Raw genomic sequence first — 20,634 nt, 5'->3', positions numbered from 1 at the left:
TGAAAAAAAAAAAGAGAGCTTTGTTAAAAACAATTTATACCAGATTAATTTCATTTACATTTTTTAGAATTATAATAGAAGGAAATAATGTAGATACAGAATTCAATAAAAATCTGTCATGTCTTTTATCCTGCCATTGGAGACAAGATGGAGAAATGTGGGCCAGATGACAAGCCAGAATTAGAAATGTTTAAAAAATGGAAATTAAGAGTAATCATTGGTGGGTTAATATCATCTTGGAGAAATGTCTCTGATGGAGTGCCACATAAATCTGTCCTTGGTCTTACAATAAACACAATAAATTTTTTATTGATGATTCTGCAAATATAGACCAAATAAATCTTGGTGCTTTGGAGAAAGAATTATGTTCCAAAAAGATTTCAATAAATCTATATTATTGTGATAGGCCTAATTAGATTAATTTGGATAGAGATAAATGTAAAATTGTAAACTTGAATTCATGCAATCAACTTTATGAGTAAAAGATCAACTAGGTATTAGCCAAACAATATGGGGGGAAAATTGGGAAATTTCATTGGGCTTCACTGACTCATCTATTCTCTACAGAAGCCAAAAAAAAAATGAGTATAGCTGAGACTGCTTTAAAATAAGTGTAGTGTTTAGGCAAGTAACAGCTCTATGGCATTATTATCCTTTTAAAAAATATTTAGATCACATTCCAAGTATTGCTTTTAGTGGCACTATGTTAAGAAGGACATTGATAATAGAGACTATTCAAAGGAATACATCCAGAATGGTGAAGGGCCTTAGTAATGTGTCCTATGCATATTAGTGGCAAGAACTGCAGACACATAACCAAATGAAGACTTGGGGGAGCAGAATAGTTACTTTCAAGTGTTTGAAGGCCAGTCAGGGTAAAAGGAGAAATCAGATGTATTGAACTCGACTTCAGAGGCAGAAATTACAGAGGAAATTTTCAATCAGGTACAGTTTATACTGGATTGCTCTTGAGACCCTTTCCAATTCTGAGATTCAGTGCTTCTATAGAATCAGGGTAGCTCACTGTCCAAGTTTGAAAGAAAAGTGTACACTGGATAAAGGCATACATCTCCTATGTGAGGGCACACTAAATAAAGGGCATCTTTCTATGTTTTTATTTAATTTTACCCAGGCTAACTATAGAGGCAATGAGGGTCAATGAAAAAAGAATATGGCTTTGGAGAAGGAAGAACCATTAAAAATGTTTATTATACTGAACTGCTGAATTGTCCTTGTTTATTACTTACTGTCTGATTTTGGGCAAATCTCTAAGCTCCTGTTTTCTTATTTATAAATGAAAAGATTAGATAAGATGGTTTTTAAAGTCCTTTCGAGTTCTAAATTGACCTCGATCCAGTAGATTCAGTCAGCATAGTGGAAAAGAAAACCTCTCAGCAGAATAGTGAAATTAATTCTTCTGAATGAACTATTTAGCTCCTCTAATAGTCCTACTTAATAAAAAAAATAAAGATATATTTGAAACAAACTGTAGAAAGTATGATACAATTGGGTTTGAATCCTGGCTATGTGATCTTGGGCAAGTCTTTTCATCTCAATGAACCTAAGTTTCCTTATCTACATTCAGGCTGATGGACTGGATAACTTTTAAGCTTCCTTCCAGTTCTAAATCTGTAATACTGAAATAACCAAAAATATAGTAGCAATAAATTCAAAACTAATTTCATTTTATAGGAGATTATATTTTTGAAGTCTCTTAAAGCTAATTAATCTTTCCTACTTTGTATATTAATATACACAACTTATTTATATCCCAAATTTAAAAAAAAAAAGTTTGAAAAAGATGCAGAGAATAAGTGTTTTAACCAGTACAGAAAAATTTATTTGTCTTTATGATTTACATGACAGAATTGAAACATAAGAACAATTACTGTTGAGATGGCCATATACTGTTTAGGAAAACAATTGGTCCCAATTCAATTGCACAAATGTTCATTTTGCAAAGAACTGAATTTCTGCTTGACTGTTTTAATATTTCTGCAGTCTCCAGGGTATGCATAGGAGAATATAAATTGTATTTCTGTTATGTTATCACTAATTCCCAAAAGATAATGAATAACAAAAACAAAATGTCCTTAGACATTGGACCACATTTTCTAGAAACTAATGTGATGAGCTTTCTGTAATATGACACATTTCTGTTTCCAAATATACAAATGGAACAATATTAACACATAAGTATGATTAGTTTTAATTTTCTTTTTAGAATTTATCTTATACTAATTTTTATACAAACTATCCATTGATTTCTTTGGCTTTGAAATTCATGTCCTTTATAGTTTTACTTGACCCAAATACAACGTTCTACTTGTACCAAACATCAAAATAAGTAAAAAAAAAAAAAATTCAAGCAAATAAAAAACATGAAAACTCAGTGGCTACAAGGTAGAAACAGATTTTTTTCTTTGTTAAAAAGGAGCTGGCCTTGAGTACTGCAGGTATTACTGTTTCCTTTAAGTTGAAAAATTCTTGGGAAACAAGTACTATCCTAAATTTCAAGTGATATTATCACTTATCTCCTTGTTTTATTATGGAGTAATATAGTAGTAATTTATCTGCTGCTGTCCAGACTCTGCCTTCACCAAAACATCCAATCTTCTCTTTGAAGAAAAAAACAAGGCAAAATGGCAAAAATAAATAAGTTTACCTGAGGGGATATAATAAATAGGCTAGTAGATGGGAATAAGAAATATTGTAACATAAAGCTGGGCAATGTTGCACAAATGAACAATAGCTTTGGGTCTTTAAGTTCCCATAATTATAATTTTAATTGTACAATAAAAATTTAGTAGTGATATGATATAAATGATGGGCTTTTAGAAAAATAATAATGAAAATTTCTGTTGCTTTCATTGTTCAAAAATAAAATTACTGTGCTTGCACTGGTAAATTTAAGCCCTCTATTGTAACTTCAGAATGGGGGCTCCTTCAGAATTTCAACATTGTTGGGTTGTGAAGCACAAATCTCATAGATTAAAAATAACAGAAATAATCATAACACTATGATTCCTTCAACTATTAAAGGTTTACTGACATCTAGACTAACTATACATGCTGTCTGAGAAGATATTAAACTCAAAAGTTTTGCTGTCTTCGTTTCTTTGCATCCATTGCATCCAGAATCGGTTGTCTTTTTGCATTATAACTTTGACGAAGCTCTTCAATTTCTCTTTCCATCATTGGGTCCAGTGCCTTTAACCTCATTTGTAATTCTTCTAAACTTAGATTTTTCAACTGGAGGTAGAAAAAAATAAAAATATTTAGTAAAATTATCTCTAATGCATGCCAAAGCTTTAACACAAGTGTAATAGTAAAAGTTTATTCAAAATATTTTAAATATTGTTCAAAGTCCAATCAAAGGTTTCATTATATGAAAAATTGGTCTTGCAAATATAACAAAACTATATTCAACAAATATAAGACTTCAGTCAAATGAAAATTTTTCTGTTTTCTCCTGCTAGTAATTGTAAGAAATTAGGCTTGAAGACGTCAAAGCAGATAGCCCAGTATGCAAATGATTAACAGAATCTTACATCCTCAGGAGAACTCCCTTTCTTATACAAACTTCAAAGGATTTACAGCCTCTTCAGAAACCCCTTTGATATACAAACTTCTCTATATCTGAAGGAAGCAGAAAAGTCCTTTGTAAATACAAACTCTGTTTTATGATCCTATTTGTGTATAAAATGAAGCTCCAAAATTCTATTCCTTGCAATAGGCTTTTTTCTCCCTGGAGGCCTTTTGCTTGTGGACCCAAGATTTTATTTTAATACAGCATTGAGTAGGTGAATTCCTTCTCTAGGGATCTGGCCTTGGCACTTTGGAGGGAGGAAGAGGAGAGAGAGAGACAGACAGGCAGAAAAGAACCATTGACCCATCTCTGCCTAGTTTACCACCCTCTTCATTCACCCTCTTCAGGCTGACACTAGGAATTTAATAAGAAAATAAAAACAACACCAGAAAATTGAGACTGTGTCCTGGACAGAGCAAATACATAGTTCAATCTCCTACCTCTAGAAGTTGAGTAATTCCTTTCTTTAAAAGGTGAAACTACTTGATTTCTATTTTTCCACCAATGACAATGCTCTTCAAAATACAAAGTACAGAAGAAAAATGGTCAACATGAATTTGAAAACCAAAAAATAAAACACTCTACCTAAGTGTGTGTGTGGTGTGTTGTGTGTGTTTTGTGTGTATGTGTGTGTGTGTATGTGTGTGTATGTATAACTGAGGTACCAGGGATGAATTGCTGACAGGAAAATATAATTCCAGCCATAAGAAAGGGAATGAACGTGCTTTTTGAAAACTAAAAATCTGTGATATGGAACCAAAGGTCAGTGATGGGGAATTCTTAAGATATGTAATTACAAGAATTTATTACAAGAAACTAAGTTGAAAAAAAAAAGTAATTACCTGACAACATAATTTCATTGAGAATAAGTCATGTTAGACTAGTCTCATTTATTTTTTGACAAGGTCAGTGTCACAAATAGAAATGTGAGTGGCTTCAAGCCAGGTCACTGACAACCTCTTTCCATTTGTCACTGAAATAAGCTATGGAACCCCACTTATACTAGGTCATGTTAGTTAGGTGACTTTCAAATAAGAGGACAGATTAGATCCAAAGAGTATTCATGAACACACTTATGTCAGCCAGGAAGATTGCTAGCAAAAGGTTATCAGGCTTTGTCATTGGGGCTTTTATATTGAATATCTTAATCAACAACTTGGGAAAGTAAACAAGTTTCTGGATGACATAAAGCTAGAGAGTGGGATATCCCAGTTATAGATGATAGAATGATCATAGAATCAGTATTTTTTTAATCTTGACAATACTGAGTGCTTTTGGAAATTAGCAAAATGAAGTTATTAATAAGAATAAATTTAAAGTTTTTTTGAACTTTGATTTAAAATTTTTACCACACACATAAAAGATAGGGGAAACATGTCTAGAAAGTAAATCATGGGGAAAAACATGTGTTATCTAATGGAGTACAAGTTCACATGAGACAGCAAAAAAAAGTTGAATAAGATCTTAAAATTCATTAGTGCAAGTATAATATCTAGAATGAATAGTCAATGAATAGTGTTTCCAGTTCTAGGTACTATATTTTTTTTTAATCAACTTTTTCGATGAAGGTTTTAAAAAAACCAAAATATTCATTTTCAACTATGTTTCTCTTCTCCCTTCTTCTTTCCCCCCCAAGTTAGTCTTCCCTTGTAACATAGATTTATAAAGAATAAGAAAAAGAAAAATTCAGTAACACCAAACAATAAATCAACTATGCCTAAAATTAACACACACTATTTGATGCATTTAGCCCCTCACTTCTGAAATGAAGTAAGAGAGAATAGTACCATATTTAAAGGGGACACTGACAATCCAAAAGGGTATGTACATCAAAAGGTAACCAGGGGAATTGGAGACAGTTATATGTTAGAATCTGTTGAAGAAATTAAAGGTGTTCAGTCAGAAGAAGACAGGTCATAGAAGGAAAATGATTACTGGAGACTACAGGGGGTAGAGCCAAGATGATAGCGTTAAGTCAGGAAGCTGCTTGAATTCTCCCACTTTCCCTCAAAAATCACATGAAACCTAGTTTCTGAACAGAGTCTAACAGAATGGAACCCCTCTCCAGCTCAAGATAGATGAAAAAACTTCAAGGTCAATCTCACTGGGGTGAAAGGGTGTTCAGCTCAGTTCAGATTCTGAGACAAACTCTGGGAAACCAGGCTAAAAAGGGGCAAGCAAAGCTACTCCTTGCAAACACAAGAGGTCCCTATGCTCAAAGCCAAGACTCAGAGCTGCACTGGAAGGGTATTGTAAATAATGAAGTTGTAACAATAGTAAATGTGTATATACTAAGTGGTAGAGAATGCAAATTCCTAGAGAATATTTTAAACTAGTTACAGGGAGAAATAGCAAAACTATTCTAGTGGGAAACCTCAACCTTTCCTTCTCAGAATCAGATATATCTAACTACAAAATAAACAAGAAAGAAACTAGGGAGGTGAATAGGATCCTAAAAAAACCTAAATATCATAGACCTCTGGAGAAACAAGAAACATTATATTCAACAAAGGACCAGGGAAAAATAGACTAAAACCCAATTGGAAAGCAAATAATCTAATTCTAAAGAACAAGTGGGTCAAACAACAAATCACAAAAACAATCCACAATTTCATCCAAGAAAATGACAATGAGACAGCATACCAAAACCTATGGGATGCAGCCAAAGCAGTTCTAAGGGGAAATTTTATCTCTAAATAGCTACATGAATAAAACAGAGAAAGAAGAGATAAATGTAAGCCATGCAACTAAGAAAGCTAGAAAATGAACAAATTAAAAATCTTCAATTAAATACCAAATTAGAAATTTTGAAACTCAAACGAGAGATTAACAAAATAGAAACTAAGAAAATTATTGAACTAATAAATAAAGCTAAGAGTTGATTTTATGGAAAAAAATCTACAAAATAGATAAAATTTTGGTTAATTTGATAAGAGAAAGGAAAGAAAAAAAAAATCACCAGCATCAAAGACAAAAAGGTGAATTTGCCATCATTAAAAAACAAATTAAAGCAAAAATTAGGAGCTAGTTTGCCCAAATGGATGGATATTTACAAAAAATATAAATTACAAATTTAAAATATTTATAAATTTAAAAATATAAATTGCCCAGTTTAAAAGGAGAGGAAATAAAATACTTCGTCCCATTTTAGAAAAAGAAATTGAAAAAATCTACAGAGCCAGATGGATTCACAAGTAAATTCTACCAAATATTTAAAGAACAATACTATGTGAACTATTTGGAAAAATAGGTAAAGTAGGAGTATTGTAAAATTCCTTCTATGACACAAATATGACACTAATACCTAAACCAGAAAGGGCCAAAACAGAGAAAGAAAATTACAGGCCAATTTCCCTAATGAATATTGATGCAAAAAAAATTAAACAAAATATTAGCAAAGAAATTACAGCAACTTATCATGGGATAATCCACTATGACCAAGTGGGATTTATACTATGAATGCAGGGCTGGTTCAGTATCAGGAAAACCATTATCATAATCAACCATATCAATAACAAAACCAACAGAAATCATATGATCATCTCAATAGATGCAGATGAAGCTTTTGACAAAATACAGCATCCATTCCTATTAAAAACACTAGAGCACATAGAGATGAAGGGAGCTTTTCTTAAAATAATAAGCAGTATCTATCTAAAATCTACAGCAAGCATTATTTGTAACGGAGAGAAGGTGAATGCATTCTTTTCTCTCTCTCTCTCTCTCTCTCTCTCTCTCTCTCTCTCTCTCTCTCTCTCTCTCTCTCTCTCTCTCTCTCTCTCCCTCTCCCTCCCTCCCTCCCTCCCTCCCTCTCCCCCCTCCACCCCTGGGGTTAAACGACTTGCCCAGGATTACACAGCTAGGAAGTGTTAAGTGTCTGAGGCCAGATTTGAATTTGAGTCCTCCTGAATTCAAGGCTGGTGCTCTATCCACTACACCACCTACCTGCCCCTGTGAATGCATTCTCAATATGATTAGAGAGAAACAAGGATGACCATTATCACCACTATTAATCAACATTATACTAGAAAGGTTAGTTTTAGCCAAAAGAATAGGCAAAGAAATTAAAGGAATTAGAATAGGTAATGAGGAAATAAAAACTATCTTTCTTTGCCAATGATAATATACTTAGAGAATCCAAAAAATCATCTAAAAACTTACTGGAAACTATTCTCAGCTTTAGCAAAATTGCAGGATATAAAACAAACCCATACAAATCATCACCATTTCTATATATTACTGATAAAGCCTATCAAGAAATAGAAAGAAAAAATCCATTTAAAATTACTGTAGATACAAGATATGATTGAAATGGGTGCATAATCTAGACATAAAGAATGATATTATAAATAAATTAGAATAACATAGGATAGTTTACCTCTCAGATCTGTGAAGGTGAAAGGAATTTGTGACCAAAGAAGAACTAGAGATCATTACTGATCACAAAATAGATAATTTTGACTATATTAAGTTAAAAAAAGGTTTTGGACAAACAAAACTAATGTAGACAAGATTAGAAGGTAAGCAATAAACTGAGAAAACATTTTTACATTCAAAGGTTCTGATAAATGTCACATTTCTAAAACATAGAGCATTAATTCAAATTTATAGGAGTTCAAGCCATTCTCCAATTGATAAATGGTCAAAAGATATGAACAGATAATTTTCAAATGAAGAAATTGAAACTATTTCTAGTCATATGAAAAGGTGCTCCAAATCTCTATTAATCAGAGAAATGAAAATTAAGACAACTCTGAAATACTGCTACACAACTGTCAAATTGACTAAAATGATAGGAAAAGATAATGTTGAATGTTGAACGAGGTGTGGGAAAACTGGGACACTGATACATTATTGGTGGAACTGTGAATGGATCCAACCATTCTGGAGAGCAATATGGAACTATACTCAAAAAGTTATCAAACTGTGCAGGATACAAAATAAATCCACATAAATCCTCAGCATTTTTATACATTACCAACACAATCCAACAGCAAGAGATACAAAGAGAAATTCCATTCAAAATAACGGTCGATAGTATAAAATATTTGGGAATATATCTACCAAAGGAGAGTCAGGAATTATATGAGCAAAATTATAAAACACTTGCCACAAAAATAAAGTCAGATTTAAATAATTGGAAAGACATTCAGTGCTCTTGGATAGGCCAAGCGAATATAATTAAGATGACAATACTCCCCAAACTAATCTATTTATTTAGTGCTATACCAATCAGAGTCCCAAGAAACTATTTTAATGACCTAGAAAAAATAACAACAGAATTCATATGGAACAACAAAAGGACAAGATTTTCAAGGGAAGTAATGAAAAAAAAAATTGAGTGAAGGTGGTCTAGCTGTACCTGATCTAGAACTGTATTATAAAGCAACAGTCACCAAAACCATTTGGTATTGGCTAAGAAATAGAGTAGTTGATCAGTGGCATAGGTTAGGTTCACAGGGCAAGATAGTGAATAAAAATAGCAATCTAGTGTTTGACAAACCCAAAGATCCCAAATTTTGGGATAAGAATTCATTATTTGACAAAAACTGCTGGGAAAACTGGAAATTAGTATGGCAGAAACTAGACATGGACCCACATTTAACACCACATACTAAGATTAGATCAAAATGGGTCCAAGATTTAGGTACAAAGAACGAAATCATAAATAAATTGGAGGAACATGGGATGGTTTACCTCTCAGACTTGTGGAGGAGGAAGGAGTTTGTGTCCAAGGGAGAACTAGAGACCATTATTGATCACAAAATAGAACATTTTGATTACACCAAATTAAAAAGTTTCTGCACAAACAAAACTAATGCAAACAAGATTAGAAGGGAAGTAACAAATTGGGAAAACATTTTTACAGTTAAAGGTTCTGATAAAGGCCTCATCTCCAAAATATACAGAGAATTGACTTTAATTTATAAGAAATCAAGCCATTCTCCAATTGATAAATGGTCAAAGGATATGAACAGACAATTTTCAGATGATGAAATTAAAACTATTTCCACTCATATGAAAGAGTGTTCCAAATCACTACTGATCAGAGAAATGCAAATTAAGACAACTCTGAGATATCATTACACACCTGTCAGATTGGCTAAGATGACAGGAACAAATAATGATGAATGTTGGAGGGGCTGTGGGAAAACTGGGACACTGATGCATTGTTGGTGGAGTTGTGAAAGAATCCAACCATTCTGGAGAGCAATCTGGAATTATGCCCAAAAAGTTATCAAACTGTGCATACCCTTTGACCCAGCAGTGCTACTACTGGGCTTCTATCCTAAGGAAATACTAAAGAAGGGAAAGGGACCTGTGTGTGCCAAAATGTTTGTGGCAGCCCTTTTCATAGTGGCTAGAAGCTGGAAGATGAATGGATGTCCATCAATTGGAGAATGGTTGGGTAAATTATGGTATATGAATGTTATGGAATATTATTGTTCTGTAAGAAATAACCAACAGGAGGAATACAGAGAGGCTTGGAGAGACTTACATCAACTGATGCTGAGTGAAACGAGCAGAACTAGGAGATCATTATACACTTCAACAATGATACTGTATGAGGATGTATTCTGATGGAAGTGGATATCGTCAACATAGAGAAGAGCTAATCCAATTCCAATTGATCAATGATGGACAGAATCAGCTACATCCAGAAAAGGAACACTGGGAAATGAGTAAACTGTGAGCATTGTTTTTTTTTGTTTGTTTGTTTGTTTTGTTTCTCTTCCCAGATTATTTTTACCTTGTGAATACAATCCTTCCTTTGCAACAACAACAACAACAAAATTCGGTTCTGCACATATATATTGTACTTAAGATATACTATAAGATATTTAATATGTATGGGAATGCCTGCCATCCAGGGGAGGGGGTGGAAGGAAGGAGGGGAAAAATTCGGAACAGAAGGGAGTACAAGGGATAATGTTGTAAAAAAAAAATTACCTATGCATATGTACTGCTAAAGAAAATGTTATAATTATAAAAATTAATTAAAAATACTTAATAAAAAAGAAGTTATCAAACTGTGCATACCTTTTGACACAATAGTGTTTCTATTGGGCTTATACCCCAAAGAGATCTTAAAGGAGAGAAAAGGACCTGTATGTGAAAAAATGTTTGTGACAGACCTGTTTGTAGTGGTCAGAAACTTGAGACTGAGTGGATACCCATCAATAGGAGAATGGCTGAATAAATAATGATATGTGAATGTTATGAAATATTATTGTTCTGTAAGAAATGACCACCAGGATGATTTCAGAGAGACCTGTGAGAGACTTACATGAACTGATGTTGTAGTGGATTTCTTCTCACTGTAGGTTTTGTAAACGCTAGCTTATCACTTCTAAGAAAGGCTGACAAAGGCATCTTTATTTAATTTTAGAAAGGGATTAGATGATCAAGCTATTTTCCAACTGATAAATAGTCAAAGGATATGAACAGACAATTTTCAGAGAAGGAAATTGAAACTATTTCTAGTCATATGAAAAAGTGTTCCAGAGAAATGGAAATTAAGACAGCTCTGAGATACCACTACACACCTATCAGATTGGCTAAGATGACAGGAAAAGATAATGACAAATGTTGGAGGGGATGTGGGAAAACTGGGACACTGATGCATTGTTGGTGGAGTTGTGAACTGATCCAACCATTCTGGAGAGCAATCTGGAACTATACTCCAAAAGTTATCAAACTGTGCATATCCTTTGATCTACCAGTGTCTCCACTGGGCTTATATCCCAAAGAGATTTTAAAGGAGGGAAAGGGACCCATATGTATAAAAATGTTTGTGGCAGCCCTTTTTGTAGTGGCTAGAAACTGAAAACTGAGTGGATGCCCATCAATAGGAGAATGGCTGAATAAATTGTGGTATATGAATATTATGGAATATTATTGTTCTGTAAGAAATGACCAGCAGGGTGATTTCAGAGAGGCCTAGAGACTTACATTAACTGATGCTAAGTGAAATGAGCAGAACCAGATCATTATATACTTTAACAACAATACCACATGATGATCAGTTCTGATGGATATGGCCCTCTTCAACAATGAGAGGATCCAAATCAGTTCCAATTGTTCTGTAATGAATAGAACCAGCTACAATCAGAGAAAAAACACTGGGAAATGAGTATGGACCACGACATAACATTTCCACTCGTTCTATTACTGTTTGCTTGCATTTTTGTTTTTTTCTTCTCAGGTTATTTTTACCTTCTTTTTAAATCCGATCTTTCCTGGGCAACAAGATAACTATATAAATATGTGTGTATATATATATATATATGCATATATATATGTATGCATATATATATATACACACACATATATATGTATATATTGTATTTAACATATACTTTAACATATTTAACATGTATGGGACTACCTGCCATTTGGGGAGGGGTGGAGGGAAGGAGGGGAAAAGTTGGAACAGAAGGTTTTGAAAGGGTCAATGTTGAAAAATTACCCATGCATATATATGTTTTGTATATAAAAAGCTATAATAAAAAATAAAATGAAAAAATGAAAATAAAAAAAGAAAGGGATTAGATGGTCATTGAAGGCTCTAAGATTATATGAAAGAAATATGTAGTACTACTGACTACTCTAATTTTTACTCAATAATTTGATGTTTGTTGAACAAATTTCAAAATGGTATTTCCTGGGCATAAATTACTATTGACTGACAAGACAGTTAACTAAATGGCATTTTACTGACCTGAGAGGGTTATAGCAGATATCAAAAACAACTTTCCTTATCTCAGAGAATAACTTACAAGATGTGATTATAAAGTAGCATAATTACTTTTTTTAAAAAAGTAAATAATGACAAAGATTATAGAATTGAAAGGGAACTTAGAAATCACTTGGACCAGGTTCCTTTTAGCAATAAGGAAACAGAAGATCATAGAGTTGAAATGATAATAGCTAGCATTTATATAGCACTTAATTAGTGCCAGACACTGTGCTAAGTGCTTTATAATTATTATCTCATTTATTTCTCACTACAACTCTGGGAGGTAGATGCTATTATTATTCCCTTTAGGTAAATACTGTTATTATCCCCATTTTATAGTTGAGACAAGTAGAGGTTAAGTGACTGAGTAAGTGTCTGATGTCTCACATCTTCCTGACTGAAACCCAGTGTTCTAGTTATTGACAGAGCTGGTCAGTGACCTGACCTGAACAAAGGTAACGTCAAACTTTGTGAGATAACACCCCAGATTTTCTTATTTCCAGGCCACTTTTGTATTATATATCTTTTTTTTTGTTCTTTCTGGTTGAGTAAAAAGGCTAAGATCTGTTCATTGCCCAATGCCTTTAGAAATCTCATTCTCAATGCCTTTAGATATTTCATTCTCTGTTCACTAGAGTCTAAATTTTAAAATGACTTTGTTTAATATAGTTTCCTTGAACAGAAAACAAACATTTTCTGGGATAGTTTCAAAAAGTAAGAAATATATTGCCTGGGAAATTGGAAATAAATTACTTTAACACCTCTATCCCTGAGTTGTGAAGATTAAATAAGATAATATATGTAAAGCATTTTATAAACCTCAAAGTATCACTATATAATTGTTGGCTATTTTTTTTATTGCTATTGTTTCTACCAGTGGATCATAGAATCATAGACCTAGAACAGGAACAGAACTAAGAAATAACTTAATCTAACTCCCTAACTTTACAAATGAAAAAAATTCAAGTCAAGAAGTCACACAAGATAGGACAGTATATAGGCACATGGGAGATCCTCAAGTCAAAAATGACAGTGTTAGGATTTGAACCCAGATCCTCTGACCCCGAAGCTCTAATCTCTTTACACACTAAGCTACCTCTCTGACAAACTTATTCTTTATCTCAATAATTTCAAATTGTTAATGGTTTAATGATAAGTCTCTTTGGATACTTGACTCTGTATAAAAATATAAAAGTTTTAAAGTTAAAGGATTCCATATTATTCATCTAATAATGATGATTAAGAGTTCAAAATGTAGGTCATTCAAATAATCTGATATTTAGTCTGCTGAGAAATTCCCAAGGACTACCAATCTGAGGAGGAGAAGAAAGCAGCTTTTAGCCCTCAGCCTAAGGCCACAGGAGACTGAGTAACCTACAAATGGCATTTTTATAGAGGTGACTTTTTAAAATGGATAAAGAGTGGAAACTCGGGAATCAAGAAAGAAGAGTACAAGATCTCCCCTAAGCTTCAGGCCAGTAGATAGTCTAAGAAGTGCCAGCTCTTACATAGGGTTTAAATAAAAATCATTGGGAACAAGAAACAGACCAAAAAAAAAAACAAGCTTAAACTCCCTTTAATAGTAGATATATTATTCATGTGTTAGACACAGGGAAGTAAAGGCCAATTTCCAACAGGAGCCAAAATTTTTGTTGAAAATTGGTGCAATGTGGTAAAATGAATGACAGCTGGAACAAGCATCTTGTTTTGCTAATGACAGCATTGATTTTCACATTAAACTCAAGGGGCAAGAGAATTCTATAGCAAATTTCTCTAATATTGCTTAAATGTGTATTCTTTATAAAAGTCACAAACGTAGGTGGGTAGATTGATATTTCTAACTTTAAAAAACCTATGCAACTGAGAGAATTAGGTGGCACTGTGGATAGAGAACCAGGCCTAAAATCTAGAAGACCTAAATTCAAATCCAGCCTAAGATTAGCCGTATGACTTTGGGCAAATCACTTAAATCTATTTGTCTCAGTTTCTCCACCTGTTAAAAAAAAATTTAAGAAGAAAATGGCAAATCAGTTGAGTATCTTTCCCAAGAAAATGCTAAATGGGGCCATTATGAAGGTTTGGATATGGTTGAAACAAATGAACAATTGAGAACATCCTGGTAACCCCAAAATGCCATTTTTGTAAGAAAATATTTTTAAAATCTTCTAAATTAGATTAAGCCATCTTCAAACATATTTTTTAAAATGTCTTTTATATCCATATTACTTTGAAATGTAAAATAAAACAAATGCAATTTATAGAACAAGACACAGTTGTCCAATTATATTACAACTTTCTTTAAGGTAAAAATATCCAAATCTACAGTAATTACTTACACTATTATATTCAAATGTCAAGAAGTAATTACATAACTCAGTCTTAAGGACATTTGAGGAAAATGGGGATAGGGATAGAGAATGTATCTATGATTTTACTTGTACAAGGATTCAATTCTTCAAACCAATGAAGGTTGGCATTTCTCTGCAATCTATGATCTAGGGAATTGATTAGCACACTTAAATTAAATGACCCTGTCACAAAGCTAGGTTAGGTCAGAGATGGTACTTGAAACTCAGTCTTCTTGGCTTTAAAGTCATATGTCTTGCCATAGCACGGTAGAAGGGATGATATATAGGACTTGGAAGTTCCAAGACGTGAGTTTAAGGTCTTATAACTTTTCTGAGCCTAGGTTCCTCAGGCATAAGTAGAGATAAAAATACCAGTAAAATCAATCCTGTAAGAATGCTGTAAGGTTTACATGAGATAATCTATGCAAAAGGAAAACATGTTATCTCTTTATCAAAAGTAGCTCTGTTTATTGGGAGCCAGTTAAAGACTTCAGCTTTTCAAATTCTAGAAAAAGATAAACAGGTGTTAAAATGCCTACATGTTAACACAATTTCAGGATTTAACAGGACCATACTAAGTGCCAGTATAATCATTCAGCCTATTAAATAGATGATGAGACATCAAGACAAGGAAAATTAATGGTTTTAAATGTTAATACTAACATAACAATGTTATAGTCAAATATATTCAATCAAGAAAAGCCTGTACAGGGTTTGCTGTGTTTACTGGGAAAACAATTTCTTCCTAGCAACTGTTTAAATGAATCTCACAGATGCTACAGACCTTATTAGTGGTTCGTGATTAAAAAAATATGGATTGCTAATACTGTATTCTGAGTCATCTATTTTCCCATCTGCTAGTAATTCTTACAATATGAACATTCTATCAACAGAATGGCTAACAACACTTTTCTCTTACATTTGTGATGTTGAATTGCCTATAGCATTTTGTAAGATTTTACTAGTGCATACCTCAGATTATTCGGCATTTTTTTTTTTTTTGTAGCCTCAAGTGATTCTCTCCCCGTAAGTCTCATTTTAGCCCAATCTTTCATTTTTTTTTTTTTTTTGAACAGGCTATAGTTTAGGTATATAAAATGCTTCTCATTTTGTGCTTATTTTATTTATAGGGAAAACAGGAAATGAACTAAAAGTCATAGAAACACAAAATCACACCCACTGATTGGTTCATAAGATAACATATATGGAGTTCTCTTTCTTCTTCCTTTCTCCACAAAAGCAAGAAAAGCCAATTAGAATATTGACAAAAGTGACCCAGTCTAGTTAAATATAACTTAGCAAGAATTCTTACATCTCCTTTATGAAATGGTTATACCATTTGAAGGACTCTTAATGGGGAACTTGTACTCTATTGAGGCAGCCTATATTACTTTTGGAAGTTTTATTTTATATGGAACTTAAATTCTAAATTTCTCATCTTCATGGATATATACCTTAAGAGAGGCGATTTATACCTGGCACCCCTACTTATTTTTCTCCCCCTACTTTCTGAACCCTCTGCATTTTTTTGTGATATAATCAGCTGAAATTGCCCCCAGCAAAGTTATGAATAATCTCTAAATTGCCCAATCCAATGTTACTTTCTCAATCCTCACCCTTGACCTTTCTGTAACATTTAACACTGTTTGTTGATCAGCATTTCCTGGATATTCTCTCCTCTTTAAATTTATGTGAACTGCTCTCATTCTGGTTTTCCTCCTAAATCCCTGGACACTCAATCTCAGTCTTGCCTGGATGTTCTTCTATGTTATGCTCACCAACCATGGGTGTCCCTCCCATTCTATGTTCTGGGATTCTTTCTCTTCTCCCCACATACTATCTTTTTATTAAATGGAGTACTTTATTTTATTCTGAACTTAAAATAAACATTCCCACAATACACAGAAAAATACAGAATAGGAAAAAAAAGATGCTCATACATGAATCTGCAAATCCACCATGTATAATCTGTTAGTTCTTCCAAGTAAACACCAAAGCTATTACATAACCCTTTCCCCTTCTTTTTTTCTTCTCTCCCTCCTAGAAATACTATCATTAGACACAAATATGTATATGCATATGTTAAATCTATATATTCATACATAAATTCTGTACATAGTCTATCATCTCTTTCTCTGAATGCAGATATCTTCCTTCATAAGTCTTTTGTAATTAATTTGAATATCTATAAGTCAATGACTTAGTCATCCAAAGTTATTCTTAAAACAATATTGTTATAACTTACAGTGTTCTGTTTTACTTATTTTACTCTTTATTATTTTATCTATATTTTTCTAAGCCACAAAATTCTTCACAATCATACAATAAAACTTATCCAGATATTCCCCAGTTGATGGGCATCTCTACCTCATCAGCTCTTATCAGTTCAGTTATCATTTCTATGCAGACAATTACTAGAGCTATACATCCAGCCCTAGTTCTGCATCATTATCTACCTTTTGGACATTGCACATTGGAAATCCCATAGGATTTTAAAACTCATTTCTAAAACAAAACTTAGTACCTTTCCCCCTGAACTCTTTTATTTCCTCAATTTCCCAATAAGTGTTATATGTACTGACCTCCTTCCAATGTAGAACTCTGGTACAATTGGCCCCCTTTTTTATTGATGTCCTCCTGAACCCTCCAATTTGAGGGAAGAGCCAGGCCAGCTATCCTTCATCTCCCAGCTGTGTTTCTAATTTCTGGACTAGGACACTATGATTTCATCTGGCAGATATCTTCTTCCACATTACCTCTCACCCCCTGCTTTTCATCTCCATTTTGGGTTGTCTTTCCCCTTGAAAATACAAGATCCTTGAGAGCTGGGATTGTTTTCTTCTTGTTGTTGTATGTATATCACTAGCTCTTATCCTAGTGAACACATAATAAATATTCGTAGTCTTGCCTTAGTTTCAAATTTCCTTATCATACAAGCAACTGCCCCATCCTATTCCAGTTTATCAAATTTATCCTTTTAAAAGTGTTTCTTTTTCAAAATGATGTTGTTAAATTCTTTACAAGAGCTGAAATTTTTTGAACTTTCTACTGGTGGCAAGTTTAGGAAGCTCTCAAAATCTTCTCTTTATTGCTATATACAGTAACCTGTTAACTCTCATAATGGTTATGGCAATCAAATGAGATGTTTTTATTAAATGTTACTATGTGTCTGGCACATAGTAGATGCAAAATAAATGTTTGTTACTTTTAGTTTAGGAGATAAATTTTATTTTGTCTGACATTATCACTCTGTGATTTTTTTAGATGTTTTCAAGCAAATTTTAGATTTGGCCAAGGGAAACATTTTCAAAGGTACTTCTCAGATCTGAATGGTACTTTAATATCAAATAATCATAACAAATGAAATATTTTTTCATTAAGGAAAAGCTACCAAGCAAGACAAAATTGTACACAGCAACAACAGGAATATATGATGATCAAGTCTGATGGACGTGGCTCTTTTCAAAAGCGAGGTAATTCAAGCTAATTCCATCGGTTTTGTGATTGAGAGAACCATCTGCATTCAGAGAGAGAACTGTGGGGACTGATTGTGGATCGCTCACAACATAGTATTTTCATTTTTTTTTTTGTTTTTGTTTGCTTTCATTTTGTCTTTTTTCTCATTTTTTCCCTTTTTTATTTGATTTTTCTTGTGCAGCATGATAATTGTAGAAATATGTATAGAAGAATTGCACATGTTTAACATATATTGAATTACTTGCTATCTAGGGGAGGGAGTGGAGGGAAGCGAAGAAGAAAAATTTTTTGAATAGAAGATTTTACAAGGGTGAATATTGAAAAATAAATATGCATGGTTTAAAAATAAAAAGCTTTAAAATAAAAAGCTACCTCAGGTATCACTTTCTCTGTTAAGTTTTCTCTGATTTTTCCAGCTAAAAATGATTTCTTTCTCCTCAAATTTCTTGGAACACCTGTCTTTATCATATTCTACTTTATAGGATGTTTATTTGCCTACATGTTTTATCCCTCATCTTAAACTGTAAGTTTCCTGAAGGGCAAGGACTGTGTTAACTTTGGTGTTCTCAAATACTTACTTCATTGTTTTGTATACAGAAAGTACTCAGTAAATTTTTATTGAACTGAAATGCTGACTTTGTCCATTGAAATAACAATGCAGCAAACTTCAGAAACTTTAGTGTGGATAATTTCTCCATCAACATAGATTGTAATTTTTCTATGTTTTAGTATCTTTGGAATTTGCTTATAATGAAAAATTGATCATTATGTGGCCAATCTGGTGATGATCATCTCCAAATTTATCTGAATGCACAATACTTCACTGGGCTTATTCGTGGACAAATGCAACTCCAAGTATACAACTGGAATAAGGAATTTTACTATCCCTGCCCCTGAATATTTCTTTCAGATTTCTTCTTAAAAAGCACATAGGAACAAAAAATTCAGTTAGAAACAGATTTTGAGGGTAAAATATCTTCATATTTAGATGTTATTTGTATTTTATTATTTACGACTATGTTTTATAAAAAATAATAATAATAATAAGATGTTCCCACACAATGTGTGATTTTAATGGATTTATTGCATTCTGAAGTTTGGTTTTCCCTAACTTAAGGTCAATTTCCCACCTCACACTCTTGCTCCAATAGTACACTCTAATGTAGCAACATAAATCAATTAGACAAATAGGAACAAACTTAACAATTTATTTTTAGAAATATACCTAATCTTTAAATGAAGTATACTTTGTTGAAAACTGTCTCATAATAAAAGAAAGCTTGTATTTTAAAACTAGAAAAAACTATGAAAAAAAGTTATTTGAAGTCAGATAGCACAGAATATTTGAATTCTAATTCATTTAGTAGCCTTATATGCACTATCACTTAATGAAATAAATATGAGTAAGGGCATTATTCCAGTTAATTTTCACTCAAGCAATAGAAACACTATATAAACCTTTGGAGAAAATGAAAGTTTTTCATTTAAAAACGGGGAAAGAACTGCAATATAAGAATTCTCTGAAGATGTGCCTTACAAAACAGAAGCTAGTAATCTTAAAGGAATTGAATGTTCTTGCAAGCAATTCTATGTCTCCTTGGTTTTGCCCAGACCTGTTCCATTGTGTTTGGAATTGCTGGTTATCCTGCATTTAGCTTGGAAATGTAAGCTGATTCACCTTCTTATAGAACATTACTTCACTCTGGAGAAACCTAAAGCTAAAAAAAGCTTCTTGGACATGTAGCTTGGGCAGGATGAAGGAATTTTAACCTCATGTTCTTCTACAATAGGTTGTTTCTTTCATACTTTTCATTTTCAATGAGACATCATTTTCATCAAGCTTATTGTTTTAATACTCTGAGGAGTAGAAGGGCTGTATTAGCTCCATGCTCCCTAGTTCTTCTTGAGAAATCATTAATAGCAAGTAACTCAAAAGCCCATTTGAAAATATTTGTTAAGGAATAAAGGAAAGGCTGTTCAAATGTAACTGCCAGGAGGGCATGTTACAAATCTTGATTTGCGGGAATTGCATCCTTACATTCAAATATCTGTATTTGTTTTTCCTCGTGGAATGTATCTCTTTCTTCCATCTTCAATGTCATAGGATTTTAGGGTTTTTTTTAGTTTAGTTTAGTTTTTAATTTTCAGGAAAAAAGCAAAAAATAAAAGAAAGTAGATTTTTGAAGTGGGATAGTACTTGTGTTTCAAATCCTAGCTGTGCCATGTTAAATCATGTTTGACCCTGGGCACTTATGGTTACCCAACTTCTACAGGCCTCAGTTTCACCATTATGTAAAATGAGGAGCTAAGACTAGATGATCTCTAAATTCCTTCCAGCTCAAAAAAAAAAAAAAAAAAAAAAGATCCTACAGTACAAAAGAAAACTATGTTTAAATTGGTGCTTAAACTGGTGGCAAACATTTGGCCATATTATAAAATCTTGGCCCTTATCCTGTAAAACACTGCAGGATAACAATAAG

The 20,634-nt window shown here is 32.9% G+C and overlaps 1 protein-coding gene across 14 annotated transcripts in view; it reads right to left on the bottom strand.

Annotated features, from left to right (window-relative positions):
* Positions 1-1,817: 1,817 nt before the first annotated feature.
* The window catches only part of STK3 (serine/threonine kinase 3), a 502,315-nt gene continuing 483,498 nt past the window's right edge, over positions 1,818-20,634 (bottom strand). For all 14 annotated transcript variants that reach the window (XM_074268483.1, XM_074268592.1, XM_074268524.1 and 11 more), the window contains one exon: positions 1,818-3,252. In XM_074268483.1, the coding sequence (XP_074124584.1) occupies positions 3,094-3,252 (159 nt within the window). In that variant the 3' untranslated portion in view covers positions 1,818-3,093. The remainder of the gene's footprint in view (positions 3,253-20,634) is intronic.

This window comes from Sminthopsis crassicaudata, chromosome 1 (assembly GCF_048593235.1).
Source record: "Sminthopsis crassicaudata isolate SCR6 chromosome 1, ASM4859323v1, whole genome shotgun sequence".
NCBI classification, from domain to species: Eukaryota; Metazoa; Chordata; class Mammalia; order Dasyuromorphia; family Dasyuridae; genus Sminthopsis; species Sminthopsis crassicaudata.
The sequence above is the reverse complement of the archived record's forward strand: the minus strand, read 5'-3'. Positions and strand labels throughout refer to the sequence as shown.